At 42.3% G+C, this 19802-nt stretch overlaps 1 protein-coding gene across 12 annotated transcripts in view; it reads left to right on the top strand.

Annotated features, from left to right (window-relative positions):
• LOC119970168 (multiple PDZ domain protein) overlaps window positions 1–19802 on the top strand; it is a 416554-nt gene that overhangs the window by 52778 nt on the left and 343974 nt on the right. For all 12 annotated transcript variants that reach the window (XM_038804325.1, XM_038804326.1, XM_038804336.1 and 9 more), the window contains exons 4-7: window positions 9025–9249; window positions 11549–11688; window positions 15969–16182; window positions 19179–19307. In XM_038804325.1, the coding sequence (XP_038660253.1) occupies window positions 9025–9249; window positions 11549–11688; window positions 15969–16182; window positions 19179–19307 (708 nt within the window). The remainder of the gene's footprint in view (window positions 1–9024; window positions 9250–11548; window positions 11689–15968; window positions 16183–19178; window positions 19308–19802) is intronic.

Raw genomic sequence — 19802 nt, 5'->3', positions numbered from 1 at the left:
AGACAATGAAAAGAAAAATAGAGACTACCAGTCTCTTACCAGGGTTAAAGAGCACCTCCTCACACTCTGCACCGAATTACCTCACTGCACCAAATTACCAAGTTTCAATCCTCCACTCTGTATGAGTCTCACTCCGGATAGATTCAATCTTACCAGTATTAAGCTACAAAAAGCTCTATTTCATCATTATCTAAGTCTACACAAGTGCACAAAGAGGACGACAGTCAGAAGCGCACCCCTATGCATTTGTTCTGGCTGTGTCTCCCCTGCCCGCCATTATTTGATGGAGACCACAAAGACGGGCAGTCAGGCTAGAGAGAAACCAGCCCAGTGGGCTCTCTTGGGCAGCACGATAGCACAGGTGGCTAGCACTGTGGCTTCACAGCACCAGGGTCCCAGATTCGATTCCCCACTGGGTCACTGTCTGTGCGGAGTCTGCACGTTCTCCCCATGTCTGCGTGGGTTTCCTCCAGGTGCTCCGGTTTCCTCCCACAGTCCAATGACGTGCAGGTTAGGTGGATTGGCCATGATAAATTGCCCTCAGTGACCAAAAAAGGTTAGGAGGGGTTATTGGGTTATGGGGACAGGGTGGAAGTGAGGGCTTAAGTGGGTCGGTGCAGACCCGATGGGCCGATGGCCTACTTCTGCACTGTATGTTCTATGTTCAGTGCTGAGGAGAAAGCAGTCCTGTGAATATAGGCTGGCATATTTCCTGCAATGATTTGCCCAATTGCTGTATGGCAGATTGCAACTATCTTCACAAAAGGTTAAGTGGGACATACACTAACCTGCATGTGCAATATTTAGCTTCTACATTCGACATGGAACTGCCATCTGATTGCACCATCATCTGCTTCATTGCCTGAAAAGAAGAAGCCTACCTGTAGCTATTCATTCATGCCCAAGACAAAGCAGAGCTGGAGCTCAGTAAATTAGACTTCCTGTTGAACCAGTCACAGTTCCTGTCTCCTCAAAGGTTTATTGTGTCAGAAAACCTAACCTATTGTAGCTATAAGAAGATCACAAGCTGGTGATTCAAATTATTTGTTATCAGTTGACTGAACTGTGATCTATTCTGACTTGTTCAACAACAGGGCAAGTAAGCTTCCATTCTTTAACGTTGACCCCATTCTTGTATACTTTCTCAAATTTAATTAAGGATATGAGGAACTAAAAGACTCAATTTGCATAGATAAGAGCTTTTGATGACTCTGACCCATATAGCGGTCTAATTTAGCTCTAAATCTAGTCAATTTATCTGGGATCTGGGACAAAAAATTGTTTAGGAATGGGTTTCATCACGTCTCCGCACCTGTGTGGCTCCAGCTATTTCCTAGTGGGTGTGTGTGTTGCACAACCGGGAATCCACTGATTTGTATGCAAATATATGTAAAAAAAAATGTGAATGAGGGCAATACACTCCAACATTTTCAGTGTTTGCATATTTGAATCCTGGATGCAAATGTTGACAGGTTCAGACATCCAGCTTTCTGGGGTCAGATGAGGAGTTGAGGAAATTTTTGAAAGTGTTTGGGCAAAATGAGCATTATAATACCATACTATGGTATTATAAAAGGCACAGATAAATCAGCAAAATTAAAAAAGGCACCTTGTTGAGACCATGGGGATGGCCTGTGCGCTCCCATTATGGAAAGCCTCAAAAGATCTGCTTCAATATTTGCATTAATTTTGCCACGCCTCCCTGTTGGAATCTTTTTAAGTCTGAGTTAGAAAAAAGGGTTGAGAGAGTGGACAGGAAATTAGAGTTGAGGCTACATGCAGATCAGCCACGGTGTTATCAAATGCTGAAGCAGGCTCCAAGGGCCGAATAGCCTATTCCTCTCTATGTGCCTTGGACGACAGCTTCCAAACCCATAATCACTATCTAGAAGGACAATGGCAGTAGATACATGGGAACACCACCACCTCCAAGCCACTCACCACCTTGACTTGGAAATATATTATCATCCCTTCACTGCTTCTGGTTGAAAATACTGGAACTCCCTATCTAACAGCACTGTGGGTGTACCTACACCACATGAACTGTGACCATTCAAGAAGGCAGCTCTTGGCCACCTTCGTAAGGGCAATTAGGGATGGGCAATAAATGTTGGCCTAGCCAGTAACTCCCACATCCCTTGAATGATTTTTAAAAAATGTTCCCGATGTACATCAAAATGTAAATGATACCAAAGCTTGATCAGAGATGCACCAATGTGTAAAGCAGAATTCCAATCCCACTAGATACTCTAATCAAGAGGGAATGTACAATTCAAGCTGCAGTCTGCAGCCAATCAGCAGGAACCCGTTTAAAGTGAACATGATACTGATATAACTAAAATCCATCTGTGGAGAGGTAATCAAATCATAAAGTTTATAGCATGGAATGTTTATGGCAGAGAAGGAGGCCATTGACCCACGTTGAAATTTTGCCCTTGTAGTGTCTTTGAGAGTTTGTTTTATTTAATCTCAGATCTGTCGCTAACCCATTCTAACAGAAAAATCCCAGATGGGTAAAATGCAATGTATTTATTTATTTTCCCATATTTAATTTTATCCCATTTTTCTTTCCACTTGTGTTGGGATATTGTTCACTGATTTTCTATTGGTTCTTCGATAATTATTTTGTCATTGTTGAGTGATTCAGATAAGCAACCATTTTATCACTTTCTACGCCTTTTGTATGACTGAAAGGTCATGGCTTGTTTGCTTATGATCACTGTGTAAACCTCTTTGTATAACTCGAGATTGCGGCAACTCAAATTTCCACTTTTCTCTGTGCCAGCCACAATTGTTTCATTGGTTTATTCAAAATTGGTAATATTAAATCCTTTTGTTTACTAAATTTTTATATTGTGACAGTGTAAAAATGTTTCCATTGGTAACATTTTATCTGTTGCATAAATAATCAATACTTGGATCTGCATTGGACAGTGAAAAATAATGAATTAAAAAGTTCTGAATTTGAGAAAAAAATAATCTTGAAAGCGGTTTTCCCTCTTTATTTGCTTTGTTTTGTTTGTGCTTTATTTAATCTGCTGCGTTTTGACCTTTACTCTGACCTCACAGAAGGAGACCTTTCGGCCCATTGTATCTTTCCAGGCCCTTTGAAAGAGTTACCTAATTAGGTCCACTCATGTGATCCTTCTCCATTTAAAAAAAAAAGAAAATTGAATAACTACTGGAAGATTATCAAATCTGTTTCACTACCCCTTCAGGCAGTACATTCATATTATTTAAAAATATATATTTATTTATTCTCCTTTTTTTGCATTTTCTCCCAAATGTACACCCACCAACAATAAACAATAATCATTAATAAACAGTAATCAGTAACAAATATGTCAATCCCCATATCAATAACACCGATCCCACCCTCCCACCAAACCCAAAACATTCGCCCATATGTTCACATAAAGAACTGACAAAAAGGAATCAGGAATCACCCATGGCCACCATTAACACCCATCTCCCCCCCCCCCCCCCCCCTTACAAACCTCCTTCCAGTAATCCTTTAGCTTTGGACAGGGCCAAAACATGTGGACGTGATTAGTGCCACCACCCCCCCGCATCGTTCACACACATCTTCTACTCCTTCAAAGAATCGGCTCATCTTCGCCCTTGTGAGGTGTGCTCTGTATACCACCTTCAGCTGTATCAGCCCCAACCTTGCATACGAGGTGGAGGCATTCACTCTCCGGAGCACCTCACACCAGAACCCCTCCTCCCTCTCAACTCTTCCTCCCACTTTGCTTTGATCCCTTCCAGTGGTGCCTTCTCATCCTTCAAAATAGCTCCGTAGACCGCTGACACTAACCCCTTCTGCAGTCCCCCTGCCTTCCCCTCAGGAAGTTCTGCATCTCCTTTCTGGCGAAATCTGGAGCCTGCATGTATCTGAACATTTCCCCCTGCTCCAGCCATACTTCGCTTCCAGCTCCTTCAATCCTGCAAACCGACCCCATAGAAACAAATCTTTCAGTGTCTTAATCCCCTTCTCCTCCCATTTCAGAAAATTTCCATCCCACCTCCCTGGCTCAAATCTGTGGTTCCCCCGAATCGGCATTTCCCTTGACCCTGCCCCCAACCCGAAGTGTTGCCGAAACTGCCCCCAAATTCTCAATGAAGCTAATATTACTGGACTCCCTGAGTGCTTCCCCGGGGCTATCGGGAGCGGCGCTGTTGCTAGTGCTTTCAATCCCAACCCCCTGCACAAACTCTCCTCCATTCTGACCCACTGCGAATCAACCCCTCTGACGCAGCTCCGCACCTTCTCCACATTCGCCGCCCAGTAGTAATACATCAGGTTCGGAAGACTCTCTGCCGGTACCATAATGACGTTCAATACCCTTCTAATGTTTGAAAAGAGCTGCCTCCCTCTCACGAACCCCGTCTGATCTTCACCCATCAACTTTGGAGGTACTCCTCCAGCCTACCCGCCAGTACCTTCACCAATACTTTTGCGTCCACATTCAGAAGTGATCTGGGCCTATACGACCCACACTCCTTCAGATCCTTATCTTTTTTTAGCCACAGGGAAATCGATGCGTGCCCCAAGGTTTGTGGCAACACCCTCTTCCCTATCGCCTCTTCAAACATCCCCACCATCTGGGGTGCCAGCTTAGCCTTGATTTTTTTATAATATTCCACCGGAAACCCATCCTGCCCTGCCACCTTCCCCCACTGCATCCTCCCAATCGCATCCTTTATCTCCTTCTCCACTATCGCTCCTTCTAATGTAGCCCTGACCCCCTCCCCTAACCTCGGGTACTCCAACCCATCTAGAAATTCCTGCATCTCACGATCGCCCACGGGTGGCTCTGCCCTGTACAATCTCTCATAAAATTCCTAAAAAACCTTGTTAATCAGATCCAGCGCCACCACTAACTTCCCTGCCCTATCCCTCACCTGCACAATTTAGTACATTCATATTATAACTTGCTGCCTAATTGTTTTCCCCATCATGTTGACTCTGGCTGTTTTGCCATAAACCTATGTTGACTTCATCCATTCTAACATCAGTCATGATTTTGAACTCTTCTATGAAATACGCCTTTAAATCTCTCCATGAAAGGAGAATGAGCCCAGTTTCTCTAAGCTCTCCACACAACAGGAATCTTACACCCCTGATACGTACCAGAAACCTTCTCTAAGGCCTTGACATCTGTACTGAAGTGAGGTGCCTAAAATGGACACAATCCTCAACTGAGGCCGAACCAGTGATTGATGAAGTATCGACATCATTTCCTTTTGTGCTCTATGCTTCTATTTATATTGGACCATGTCTGCTTTCTGAATAGCCTTCTCAGTTTGTTCTGCCACCTTTGTGTATGCAAACTCTTGTTTGTGCATCTACTTTAAAATTGTACCATATAGGTTTTATTGCCCTTCTTCATTCATCCTTCCAAAATCCATCACTTCACTCTGCATTAAATTTCATCTACTATGTGACTACCCATTACACTAGCCCATCAATGTTCTCCTTGAAGTCTATTGCTATCCTTACTGTTTAATACATTTCCAAGTTATGTAGTAACTTAAAAAAATATATATTTGGCTTTTTGACTGACCGCAAAAAATGCAACAAAATATATTAAACACCAATTTCATGGACCAGTTAAGGTTTAAGTTTGACTGTTAAAATGCCTTGAGGGTTGCTGTTATTGCCAGCTTGATGGCAGATCATAAGAACAATAGCAGGCAGTAGGTTTAATTTGGGGGGGGGGGGGGGGGGGGGGGATATCCTTTGAGTTAAGAACAGTGAAGAGCAATCCAATTATGAGGACATAAACAGGAACCAGTGAAGGCCACATGATCCCTTGAGCTCACTTTGCCACTAGTTAAGATCATGGTTGGTCTTATGCCACTACTCTACTTTCTCACCCTATCCTCATATCTCTTATTATTCCTCCCAAAAATCTTCAAATTGATAAAGGGATGTGATAGTTTGCACACAGAGAAATTATTTCTTCTACTTGGAGAAGTAAAGGACATAACCTTAAAATGAGAGAAAAAGCACCTTAGCGTGACATAAAAATATTTTTGTCAAAGAATGAAGGAAATCTGGAACTCTTAGCTACGAGGTCAATTATCAGTTTCAAGACTAGTTACAGTAGATTTTTGTTAATTAAGGCTATCCAAGGGATATGGATCAAAGATAGGTCAATAAAGTTGAGGCACAGCTCGGGTTGATCCATTTGAATAGTGGAACAGGATCAAGGGGTTGAATGACCTCCGCCTGTTCCTATTTTTCCACATCAACCTGCAGGAGCTTAAGGTAATTCTTCTTTCACTTATGCTTTTGTACAGTCAATATTTGAAAGAGGAAGGAGGAACTAATGATATCCAGTTTGTTATGTTTAGACTTTGTTTCAATATTAAATCAGGAGGATAACAATGTAGTAGGAGTGTCTATATCGGTGAGGGAGGCAAGGGATTTAGTTTACAATCCAAATGGAATTCCTCTCAATTAAACTGTACAGGATGTTAAAAAGATAAGACACATTCCAGGCAGTACTTTGACAAATTGAATGCCACTTGTAATTTCTGTTCTTAGCATTGCTGCACTGTTCTGTGAAGTGTAACTTGGGAATTTTAAACAAAATGCCCAGAAAAAAGTTGGAACTATTAGAGGGAACTTACTATAACTCTTTATTATGATTTATGCACAAAATAAAATTACCAGCTGTTGATGGTTGTCCAGTTCTTTTGAACATCCTGAAGTTACTGTAAAATAGTATATACTATATTGTATATAAACCTGAAAGAGAGCAAGTAATCATAGCACACTGTTAAGTACAGCCTCATACACAATTTCTATTGCTTGTCCCCTCCTCCAACGTGCAATAGATAGATCTAAACGGTCGTATAATCAAGGGATCAGAACAAAGCAATGCAGGAGTTGTGAATGGTGGTGAAAATCTGATCAACTGATGCGTGGAAGAGGAGGATCCATGAATATCCTCATCCTCAATGTGACTGAGTAGTGCATGTAAGTGCAAAAGATGGGGCTGAATCATTTTCAGCCATCTTCAGTGCCAAATGAGGGGCATAGACAGAGTGGATAGTCAGAGACTTTTTCCCAGTGTAGAGGGCTCAATTACTAGGGGGGCATGGGTTTAAGGTACAAGGGGCAGGGTTTAGAGGAGATGTGCGAGGCAAGTTTTTTACACAGAGGGTAGTGGGTGCCTGGAACCAACTGCCGGAGGAGGTGGTGGAAGCAGGGACGATAGTGACGTTTAAGGGGCATCTTGACAAATACATAAATAGGTTGGGAATAGAGGGATACGGACCCTGGAAAGCCATCTGGTTTTGTCCTTATTTGGCTTTTCTGTGGCAGTTTGTTATGACTGCGTAGCTTGCTAATCCATTTTAAGAGCAGCTAAGAGTCAACCACATTTCTGTGGATCTGGAGTCACAAGCGGGTCAGACCCGAGAAGGACAGCAGTTTCCTTCTCTAAAGGATATTAGTGAATTAGATTTTTTTTCCTGCAGGAAAATGGTAATTTGTACTGAAAGTTTTATATTCCAGATCTGTTGAATGTAAATTCTGTTGGCCGCCTTGGTGGTATTTTTACTTGTGCCTCAAGAGCATTAATCCAAGTTTCAAGATTACTAGTCCAGTAACGTAATTGCCATGCTACTGTTCTCGCCTGGTATCTCATGTTCAGGTAGTCAAAAAGTGCAGTTCGCCAGGCAGTGGAAGAGCAGCAAGGTGAGATTGCTGATGAAGAGGCACTGTCATTTCATTTCACTCGTGCAGCAACTAGCTTAGTGACTGACACTGCATATCTCAGAGAACAGATCAATGGAGTGATCTGCACACATTAAACTCAAGTTGGCTGCACCTCCTGCAGTGCGCAAGGATAGAGCAGATGCCAGTTTGGAGGAGAGCAAGGTTGCTCATGACATCGGCTGCAGAAGACTCAAATGAGGACTTTGATGTTCAGGGACAGAAAGAAGAATGAAAACGATATATAGGTAAAGCTTGCTGCATTGAGAAGCTTATTGTGAAGCCTGCCCGGAAACACATGTTCATTATCAAGGAACAGACATGTGCCTGACATGAACTCGACTCCGGCCTTTGTGTAGAGCTTTGAACCCATCCTTTTCAGCATGGAGAAGATGGCCAGCCTGTGGACTCACCCATGATGCAGTGTCTGGTGGATGAACCCCAGTTTTCTTTGCAAAACAAGCCGTTTCCATCTCGGGTTTGAATGCTGCAGAAGAAGCTGGGAATGAAGTCGTGCAAGAATAGCTTGTTGCCATGCAATCTTAGAATGTTCTCAATTTGCTACTATGCAAACTGAGACTGCTGCTATTATGGCTGCAGATATCAGTGTTTAAAGAGCTTGCTAGAATTACTGAAGCGTTTGATGAGAGGAGTGTTTATAAACCAACCCAGGCTTTTAATCCCCATGTTGGGATGGTGAACTCTGAAGCTAGACCTTCTAAGATCAGAGCTGCTTGAAATAATACATTTATAGATATTTGAAATGAAATGAAATGAAAATCGCTTATTGTCACGAGTAGGCTTCAATGAAGTTACTGTGAAAAGCCCCTAGTCGCCACATTCCGGCGCCTGTCCGGGGAGGCTGGTACGGGAATCGAACCGTGCTGCTGGCCTGCTTGGTCTGCTTTAAAAGCCAGCAATTTAGCTCAGTGAGCTAAACCAGCCCCTGATATTTAACTGTTATCTTTGATTTTGGAGGTGAAAAGCAACACGCACGCACTCACACTCACACTCTCTAATACAATTTAACAAAGTATTAACTAATTTGCTTTGGATTAATGCACTAGTAGTAATAACTACGGCTATAATGGGCAGAAGAGCATTGTTTGCCATACAGATGAGCTGTGGAATTCCCACTTAGAAGTTTGCCCAGTGACGCGCACATTTGTGTGCTAAGTGTAAAAATATCAAGGAATTTCTCAACTATGTGTGTTCTTGGTTTTTGAATGTGTGTACAATGGCTGTTGCCATTTGTCCCGTTACTTTTGTGACATTTGTACTTTCTTTTTAAATAGGTGAACATCTTGCCATCTACCATACATCCAAGCATTGAAATTACTCAAGCATCTGGCTCGCCTGTTACTTCAGTTTCATCACCATTAAATGAATCATACATGATAGCTCAACAAAATGGAAATAAAGAAATCGAGCATGAAATTGCAGTGCAGCCTGGCTCACCCCATTTTAAAGACAAGCAGTCTAATGAAGAATTTGAGCTGGTTTTGAGTAAAATGGCCCATGTAAGAGGATTATTCAGTGTAATATTTCATGTAATTGTTTAACATTTATCGACATATTTAAGATGGTATTTCAATATTTTTCAAAATAACTTAATTTTCAAATGTTCATGCAATTACTGACCAAGTAGTTTTTCCCATTACTGAGTTTTTGATGTGTATTGAACTAACAATGCGTTATAGAATCATGGAATTTACAGTGCAGAAGGAGGCCATTTGGCCCATCGAGTCTGCACCGGCCCTTGGAAAATACGCGCCACTTAAACCCACGCTTCCACCCTATCCCCATAACCCGACCTAATCTTTCGGACACAAAGGGGCAATTTAGCATGGCCAGTCCACCTAACCTGCACATCTTTGGACTGTGGGAGAAAACCGGAGAACCCGGAGGAAACCCAAAGTGCAAACTCCACACAGTCACCCGAGGCCAGAATTGAACCCAGGTCCCTGCAGCTGTAAGGCAGTAGTGCTGACCACCGTGCCACAAAGATTGTCCTCAAAATCTTGAAATGTTGAGGGAAAAGAAGAGAATGTTGACAGCAATTTAATTATTAAATATTCTCTCATCTTTTTAAATGAAGGCTTTTGACAAAGTCCCACATAAGAGATTAGCATGTAATTTAAAACGCTTTGGATTAGGGGTAGCGTACTGAGATGGATAGAAAACTGGTTGGCAGATAGGAAACAAAGAGTCAGAATAAATGGTCTTTTTCCTAATGCCAGGCAGTGACTAGTGGAGTACTGCAGGGATCGGTGCTACTCCCCCAGCTATTAACAATATATATATTAATGATTTAGATGAGGCTGTAAAATGTAATATCTCCAGATTTGCAGATGACCCAAAGCTGAGTGGGCGGGTGAAATGTGAGGAGGATTCAGAGATGCTTCAGCGGGGTTTGGACAGGCTGAATGGGCATATGCATGGCAGATGCAGTATAATGTGGATAAATGTCAGGGCTGGTTTAGCACATGGCTAAACTGCTGGCTTTGAAAGCAGGCCAGCAGCACGGTTCAGTTCCTGTACCAGCCTCCCCGAACAGGCGCAGGAATGTGGCGACTAGGGGCTTTTCACAGTCACTTCATTTGAAGCCTACTTGTGACAATAAGCGATTTTCATTTTATTTTCATTTCATTTCAAGTTATCTACTTTGGTAGCAAAAACAGGAAGGCAGATTATTATCTGAATGGCCATAAATTAGGAGAGAGGGATTATGCAACAAGATCTGGGTGTCCTCGTACACTGGTCGCTGAAGGTAAGCATGCAGGTGCAGCAGGCGATAAAGAAGGCAAATGGTATGTTGGCCTTCACTACAAGAGGATTTGAGTACAGAAGCAGCGATGTCTTGCTCTAATTATACAAGGCCTTGGTGAGGTCACACCTGGAATATTGTGTGCAGTCCGGGTCTTCTTATCTGAGGAAGGATGTTCTTGGGGTATTGAGGTAGTGCAGAGAAGGTTTGATCTAGGGATCTCCTAGATATCTATAAAATTCTAACAGGACTAGACAGGGTAGATGCAAGTCGGATGTTCCTGATGGTGGAGGTGTCCAGAACCAGGGGTCACAGTCTGAGGATTCAGGGTAGACCATTTAGGACAGAGATGAGGAAAAATGTCTAGCGAGAGAGTAGTGGCCTGTGGAATTTACCAGCACAGAAAGCAGTTGAGGCCAAAACATTAAATGTTTGCAAGAAGCAGTTACATATTGCACTTGGGATGAAAGGGATCAAAGAATATGGGGGGAAGGCGGGATTAGGCTATTGAGTTGGATGATCAGCCATGATCAGAATGAATGGTAGAGCAGGCTCGAAGGGCCCCCTCCTGCTCCTATTTTCTATGTCTCTATATTTTACCTGTTGGGTGATTCTGCTCTTCTGCCATTTGAAATGTCAGTTCAAATCCTGACCCGTTGCACTAATAATTATCATCATCATAATAATCTTTATTAGTGTCACAAGTAGGCTTACATTAACACTGCAATGAACTTGCTGTGAAAAGCCCCGAGTCACCACACTCCGGTGCTTGTTCGGTACACTTTGGGAGAATTCAGAATGTTCAGTTCACCCAACAAGCACGTCTTTCGGGACGTGTGGAAGGAAGCCACTAATATGGCTTATTTGAAATATCTTCATGCATGAGGGTGATCTGAACATGCCTAAGCTGACATACTTTCCTACAGCTGAACACTGCTTTAACATTAACATATTTTAACTATCGGTGGATGTATCTCTTTCGATGAACTTTTCATTTGGATATAAATGGTAGAAAGGATGTTTCTGCTAATAATGAATCTCCATCCCACTAGGGCCGTTCTATTGAATACATAAATCTGATTAAACCTGTCAGTGATGGTTTGGGATTCAGTGTTGTAGGACTGAAGAGTGAACATAAGGGAGAATTGGGGATCTTTGTCCAGGAAATCCAAGAGGGCAGTGTGTCAGCAAGGTAAGAATTTTTAAGAGATTGCCTTCAACATTAGATCTGCTTTTTCCCAGATGTGTATCGTAACTACTCCTATGCTTGTCAAACTTGCAGAATAACCACTTGAATGATATAATTGGACTACCAGTGATTTTCTGTATTGGTATTTTAGAAGTTGGAAATACTTAAAGCTGTTTTCTGTAACTATTTTTCTATTCATAGAGTGAAATAGCTATTTCAATAATATCATCATCTTCCTTCAGATCTCTTCTAACCTTGCTATATGCTTCTAATCCTTTCACTGAAAAATTTACATAGGGCTCAGCTGCAAAATAAGAAAACAATCAATCACGAACCAAATTGATAGAGACTTAATGCAGTTAATAGTTTGTAGTCCGATGACAAAAATTACTGAAGACATGGAAAAGATCACTCATAACCAGGGTTTCAAATAGTGACCATGGAAACGGAAATGTGAGGTTGAACATGATAAATTCTAAAAGGACTGTAGCACTGAGTATTAAAATGAAGGTATACACTTTCACTCTCAATCGTCAACATACTATTGGAGTGATTTGGCTGTGATTAAAGTTATTTGACAAATTATCGGTGCTATTTTCGGTACCATATTTACTTGGCATTATACTTGGTCACTTCACTTTTATGAGGTATTCAAGATTTGTCATTGACTTGAAATATTAATTCAGTTTTCTGAACGCAAAGGAAATAGTTATTCTTGAACTGTTTTTAGTTTGATGGATTTTGATCAGTGTTTTTATTATTTTCGATATGGAGATGCTGACGTTGGGCTGGGTTGAGCACAGTAAGAACACCAGGTTAAAGTCCAACAGGTTTGTTTTGAATCACTAGCTTTCGGAGCACAGCTCCTTCCTCGGGTGAATGAAGAGGTGGGTTCCAGAAACATATAGACAAAGTCAAAGATGCAAGACGATACTTTGAATGCGAGCATTTGCAGGTAATTAAGTCTTTACAGATCCAGGTTAAAGAGGTGTGAATTGTCTCAAGCCAGGACAGTTGGTCGGATTTCGCAAGCCCAGGCCAGATGACAGGAGGTGAATGTAATGCGACATGAATCCAAGGTCCCGGTTGAGACTGTACTCATGTGTGCGGAACTTGGCTATAAGTTTCTGCTCGCCGACTTTGCGTTGTCGCGTGTCCTGAAGGCCGCCTTGGATAATGCTTACCCGGCGATCAGAGGCTGAATGCCCTTGACTGCTGAAGTGTTCCCTGACTGTAAGAGAACATTCCTGCCTGGTGACTCGCCAGATGTCCGTTCATCCGTTGTCGCAGCGTCTGCATAGTCTCGCCTATGTACCGTGCTTCGGGGCATCCTTTCCTGCAGCGTATTAGGTAGACAACGTTGGCCGAGTCGCGAGTATGTACCGCGTACCTGGTAGGTGGTGTACTCGCGTGTAATGGTGGTACCCATGTTGAAATCTGGCATGTCTTGCAGAGATTGCCGTGGCAGGGTTGTGTGGTGTCGTGGTTGCTGTTCTGAAGTCAGGTAGTTTCCTGCAAACAATTGTTTGTTTGAGGTTGTGCGGTTGTTTGAAAGCAAGTAGTGGGGGTGTGGGGATGACCTTGGCAAGGTGTTCATCTTCATTGATGATGTGTTGAAGGCTGCGAAGAAGATGTCGTAGTTCCTCCGCTCTGGGGAAGTACTGGACGACAAAGGGTACTCTGTCGGTTGTGTCCCGTGTTTGTCTTCTGAGGAGGTCGGAGCAGTTTTTTGCTGTGGCGCGTTGGAACTGTCAATCAATGAGTTGAGCACCATATCCCATTGGTACGAGGGCATCTTTCACGTCAAGTATTTCCCTGGACAACACAAAATCGTCGAGCAGAAACTTATAGCCACATTCCACACACGAGTACGGCCTCAACCAGGACCTTGGATTCATGTCGCATTACATTCACTCCCCACCATCAGGCCTGTGCTTGCAAAATCCTACCAACTGTCCTGGCTTGAGACAATTCATAACTCTTTAACCTGGGGTTACTCCTATCTCTGGATCTGTAAAGACTTAATTACCTGCAAATGTTCGCATTTGAAGTATCGCCTTACATCTTTGACTTTGTCTATATGTTTCTGGAACATAGCTCTTCATTCACCTGAGGAAGGAATTCCAAAGGCTGGTGATTTGAAACAAACCTGTTGCACTTTAACCTGGTGTTATAAGACTTCTTACTTTATTATTTTCAGCACTGCTGGGTCAACCATACAATGACGTGTTCTGGTTTAAAGCACTGCATTAGTACTTAAAGTGCATACTCTCCATGTGTGGCACTAGTTTTTGTGGTTTCTTCACTTATATTAGGCAAGAATGTTTTCCGAGGTTAAAGTCTCGATTTTGCTCAAAGCACTCGTTCTGAAAGTGTGCTTTCACCGTTTTGAAGGTGATTTCCAACTTCTTGGAAGTCATTTCACTTACCTTGCACTGCACTTTACTCATCTAGACCTGAACTTTCTTGGTGTCAGCCTTCACTTCAGTAAGGAGCAGATGAAGCAGCTCTACTTGGACCTCTGTTGAGGAACCTTAGCCATCAGTATCCACTCAGCTGTCTGTTGCTGCATAGGACAGAGGGATGAACACAGAGTTTCAGCGTGAAGTCCCAGGACTGGTATAGAGACAGAAGATCAACTTTCTTGACATAGTGGAGCACCAAAGCCTCAGGAGGTGCAGACTTTCATGGCATCTGACATCTGCTGTCTCCTGGAACAAATCTCTCTTCAGTGGACCAGATGGACATGCATTTCGAGTGGCATCAGAACTGCTGTCACCAGTCAATGACTCTTTGTCACAGCTAGCAGACAGAGAAAAGGGAAATATTTATTTATTTCCGCAGTATAAATATTTCCCACTTTCTCTGTCTGTTAGCTTTGCCAAAGAGTCATTGGACTCGCAACGTTAGCTCTTTTCTCTCCCTACAGATGCTGCCAGACCTGCTTAGATTTTCCAGCATTTTCTTTTTGGGAACTAAAGTAGTTGTTTGCTCTGCTATTTCCTTTTTCTTTATTATAAATTCTCCTGTTTTGCACTACATTTGTCTTTGCTAATCTTTTCATTTTATGTACTGATAGATGCTTTTACATTCTGCTTTTGTAACTTGCAAGTTTTCTCTTCTTTCCACTCTTGGTTCCCTTTTGCTGAATAGCCTTGAATATTCAGTTCAGTCTAGGTCACCTGCAGGAATGTCTCGAATCGTAATCGTATTGTACCCGTTTATATCAATTTGCATTGTTAATTCGTCTAATTTCAAGTGTTCCCTGCTTTCAGATATAGTGCCGTTAGACTTATCATTTTCACATTTTTACACATAATTTTTATAGTATGGCCCTATTTGCTGCTAGCCTTCGTTTCCTCTCCCTTCCAACTTTGCTTTCTAGTTTTCTAGCTTTCATTTCTATCTTTGTTTCCCTCTCTTATTTATCTCTGATCAGGTTCCCATACCACTGCCACTCCAGTTAACCCCCTCCTCCCTCATTCTGAGATTACTACCTTTGAGGTCCTGCTTTTAAATTTATTTCCTAGCTCCCTATATTCTGCTTTTAGGACGTCATCCCTCCTCTTACATACATTGCAGGTATCAATATGGACCAAACCCCTCTGGCTGTTCACTCTCCTCCTTCAGAATGCTCTGCAACCACTCCGTGACATCCTTGTTCCTGGCACCAGGGAGGCAACATACCATCCTGGTGTCAAGTCTGTGGCTATAGCAACGTCTAACTGTTCCTCTTACAATAGAATCCCCTACTACTATTGTGATTGAATTTTAGAAGTAGTTCCTTTGGTACTTCAAGAAACAACTGCCTATTTATATTTCAGTGCTGCTTTTGTCAATGAGGTGCTGTAATGCATTAGAATTGTTGAAAAATACATGTTATAAGGTTTATTGCAACACGTCAATTTGCTACATATATTTTTCCAGTCGATTTTTAATTTGGCTGTTTTTGATCCCTTGGATAGATATCGCGTAATAAAATGATCTGTAAGAAAGTGATTGAGTAAGTTTTCTTTTCGTAAGCAATGATGTTGGTCAGTACTTGGTTGTTGAAAGGTGTGAAGTTCACTATACACTGGGCAGGTTGATTTGTGTTTTCTTTTTTGCTGCCTTGCTTGTGAGGTTTTAGTTTACATTGGAATTTGGGTATTTGAGCCACAGCAGACACTGTCCGTTTTTGTTTCTGCTGTTGTTAAAAACTAATTATTGAAGTTAAATAAGTAAGACTGAAATCATTAAATCATGGTGTGGAATAAATAAAATAAGTTTTCCATCATTGATAGAGATGGCAAGCTGAAGGAATCAGACCAAATCCTAGCTATCAACAGACAGCCCCTAGACCAGACTGTCAGCCATCAACAAGCTATTGGCATCCTGCAGAAAGCCACCGAGCAGGTCCAGTTAGTGGTTGCCAGAGGATCCATTCCACATTTATCCAGTCCAGTAGTTTCACGTACACCATCGGATGCAAGTACACTCTCTGCCCATTCTTCTAGTGTAAGTACAGCATACTTCAGAGTCTGAATAGATGTCATTAGCATGTTTAAAGTTTAATTGAAAGCAAGAGTTTCTTTTAAGTTGCTTAAGGCACAAGAAATATGTATATATTGTATATGGTCTGATCTATTTCAGTGAACAGTACTTGTCAGAAATATATCATGTTCCTCATTTCTTCTCAATTTTTTTGTTGAAGTAATTTTAATATGTTTGGGGCCTCACGGTAGCATGGTGGTTAGCATCAATGCTTCACAGCTCCAGGGTCCCAGGTTCGATTCCCGGCTGGGTCACTGTCTGTGTGGAGTCTGCACGTCCTCCCCGTGTGCGCGTGGGTTTCCTCCGGGTGCTCCGGTTTCCTCCCACAGTCCAAAGATGTGCGGGTTAGGTGGATTGGCCATGCTAAATTGCCCGTAGTGTAAGGATAATGGGGGGATTGTTGGGTTACGGGTATACAGGTTACGTGGGTTTAAGTGGGGTGATCATTGTTCGGCACAACATCGAGGGCCGAAGGGCCTGTTCTGTGCTGTACTGTTCTATGTTCTATGTTCTATGTTTGTATATACTTTGAATGAATCAGCTTATTAGTTTTTTTCACACCAAATCTCCAAAACTAACTTTCTGCTAGATGGGCTGCGTTTTTATTAATTATTCTGATTACTTGAGTCCAGTCAGTCTAACTGTTATAATTCTAGTATGTTTGAATTGCTGGAAATGTTTTTCAATATAAGGCCCATAAAAGGAAACAAAGGATGAAAAAGTTGTGTTAACCACATTGCTAAAGAAATGTTGAAGCTGAGAAAATCAGTAGGGATAATGATCTGAGAGCAGGTTGCCTTTTATTCCAACTACTGCATCCCCCACCACTGACCACCACCCCGTCCTACCTCCGCACATGCGCGCACACACATGCACACACACATGCACATGGACACACATACGGACACAGGCCACACACTGCACCACACACACATACCCACACACACACACACACACACACAGCATGCGGCGCGGTAGCATTGTTGCTTCAGAGCGGCAGGGAGCAGGGTTTGATTCCTGGCTTGAGTCACTGTCTGTGCGGAGTCTGCATGTTCACCCCGTGACTGCGTGGGTTTCCTCCGGGTGCTCCAGTTTCCCCCCACAAAGTCTCAAAAGACATGGTTGTTAGGTGAATTGGACATTCTGAATTCTCGCTCAGTGTACCCGAACAGGCACCGGAGTGTGGAAAATAGGGGATTTTCACAGTATTGCAATGCAGAGTTAATGTAAGCCTACTTGTGACACTAATGAATATTATTATTATTATGCCACACACACATGCCACACAACCCCCCCCACACACACACGCACACGCACACACACACACACACACACATGCCACGCAACACTAAACCACAGACGCACACCACACACACACATGCCACACAACACAAAACCACACGTGCGCACATGCGCACACCACAGACGCACGCCCCGCACAAAGGCGCACCACACATAGAGGCGCACGTAGACACGTGCATGCACACAGACCCTCAGACCACGACCCCCTTTGCCGCCTTAATTGCAAGTGAGTATGGTGAAAGAACAACTGAAATTTAAAATGCAATTTGTATGCATAAAAAATCTTCTATGTTTTGGGCATAGTTTTATTCTGCATGCTCCTAAACCCACTAGCAATCTTTTGTGAGATGCTTAGTAATGGTATGCAATGGCTACCAGTCTGCCCACGCTTTCACAGGCTTTGATTGAGATTGGAACTCCCAGTATGAGTGGTCATGTCTGTTTTATGTTGCAGCTATTTTGTGTGCCAACGTGAGATACATAGCACCTTTATCAAGGCACCTTCATTCAGAAACCAGTTCTCTGTGTTTGCATCACAGTATATTTTTGCATACTGTTCCAACTTCATCCAACACCAGTTATCATCATCCTCTTTTTAAACTTAGTAATCCTTCTATTGAACTCTAACCTTTGCTTTCTTGTCAAAAGCACAATTATGCTTCTATTCAAAATCCTCTAGTTTTGTCCATAGCACTAAGACCACATTGGTCAATGTCACAAATGACATTCTGTTAGTGTGGCCTCTTTCTCTTTGACCTCTTTCTCATCTTTGACACTTTGATCATTGTGTTGTTCTCAGCGTTTCCTCCCTGTTGTGTACTTCTATAGCAGTACTATCTCCTGGTTCTGCTTGTACATCTTCTATACAGCAACCATTGTACCAAGGGTCCTCTTGGTCCTCTCTTGTTCACAGGGTGTATGTGGTTACCTTTTGCATGTATGCAAATAACATCCAATCATAGTAACATCACTTTTGTAAATTCAGAAGATGTTGGTATAATTGCAACTGCTCTTGTAGCAACAGGACATGAATGGGCCAGCATTCTCTCCAGCTTTATGTCGACAAAGCCAAAACCGCCCTCTTGAGCTTTTGCTAGATGAGATCTTGCAATCATCCCTCATTCCTGCTACCACCCGAGTTAGAAGATGCAGAATCTTGGTGTACTCTTTGATCTTACACGTCTCCTTGTCATTGACTGTTGCTAAGACCACTTTCTTTCACTTCTGCAACATTGCTCAGCTCTTTTTCTCTGCCTCCATGATTCACTTCCCGCTTCCTCCTCCAACAGGTGACTTGACTGCATTTTATTTTTAGATAGTATACTCTCAAAAATATCAATTCACATAGATATTTTATGAAGTTGTACAATTTGGTTGCATGGTACTGGCATCAGGGTTATTGCATCACTTAGGTTAGATGTTTTATATTTCTGCTGCTCTGCCTTACCATGTCTATGAGACTATAATGTCAACTATTTGCCCCAATGAACCTGAAGTGGTGCGTTCTATAAGTGTGTTTTTCAGAGAGGTATATTTGAATTCATTATGATAGGTAGGTGTCGTGTTATCTACTTTATATTCTTGCTTGTATATTTCGAGCAGTGGCATGGGGTTGTATTCAAAATGCAAGTATTGCAGATTATTTTTATCCCCAACAGGTCCATTGGCAGATTGTTGAAACTATTGAGCTGGTAAACGATGGCTCTGGTTTGGGATTTGGAATAGTAGGTGGAAGAACAACTGGTGTTGTTGTGAAGACTATTTTACCTGGAGGAGTCGCTGACCTGGTAAGGGGCTAGAAATACTGTTAGTTGTTTTACTCAAAATGACATTTCATCAGTGCTGTTCACTTTTGTGGTGTGGTCGGAGGGTAAAACGTCCACTGACACATAGGACAGAACTTTTAACTTCCAAGAGATGGAATTCGGTAGGAGAAGGAGAGATAAAGCCCCAAAATGGCACCTGTTTGGGAACCCTGCAAGTTTAAGCTGGATGGGTTTGCAGGCTACCAGTAGCTGTCGGGTATGCAATTTAATATATTCAAAGTGTCAGTGGACTGAGTATTAAATATGGCATTCTGGGTTTAACAGCCAATGTATGGGTTTCCAGAGCTGGCATGAATCAGCAAGGCAAGAATGCACAGTGCAGGCTCACTGAACAATGATACCGGTGCTGGAAAGCCTTGTGAAATTACATAGCTTGTAGCCATCCTTAGTGACTTGGTTTATGTCGATAGGATTTACACTGTTTGGAAGGTAATTTTCAATTTTTGGAAGCAGTCT

Source organism: Scyliorhinus canicula, chromosome 8 (assembly GCF_902713615.1).
Source record: "Scyliorhinus canicula chromosome 8, sScyCan1.1, whole genome shotgun sequence".
Classification (NCBI taxonomy): domain Eukaryota; kingdom Metazoa; phylum Chordata; class Chondrichthyes; order Carcharhiniformes; family Scyliorhinidae; genus Scyliorhinus; species Scyliorhinus canicula.
The sequence above is the reverse complement of the archived record's forward strand: the minus strand, read 5'-3'. Positions and strand labels throughout refer to the sequence as shown.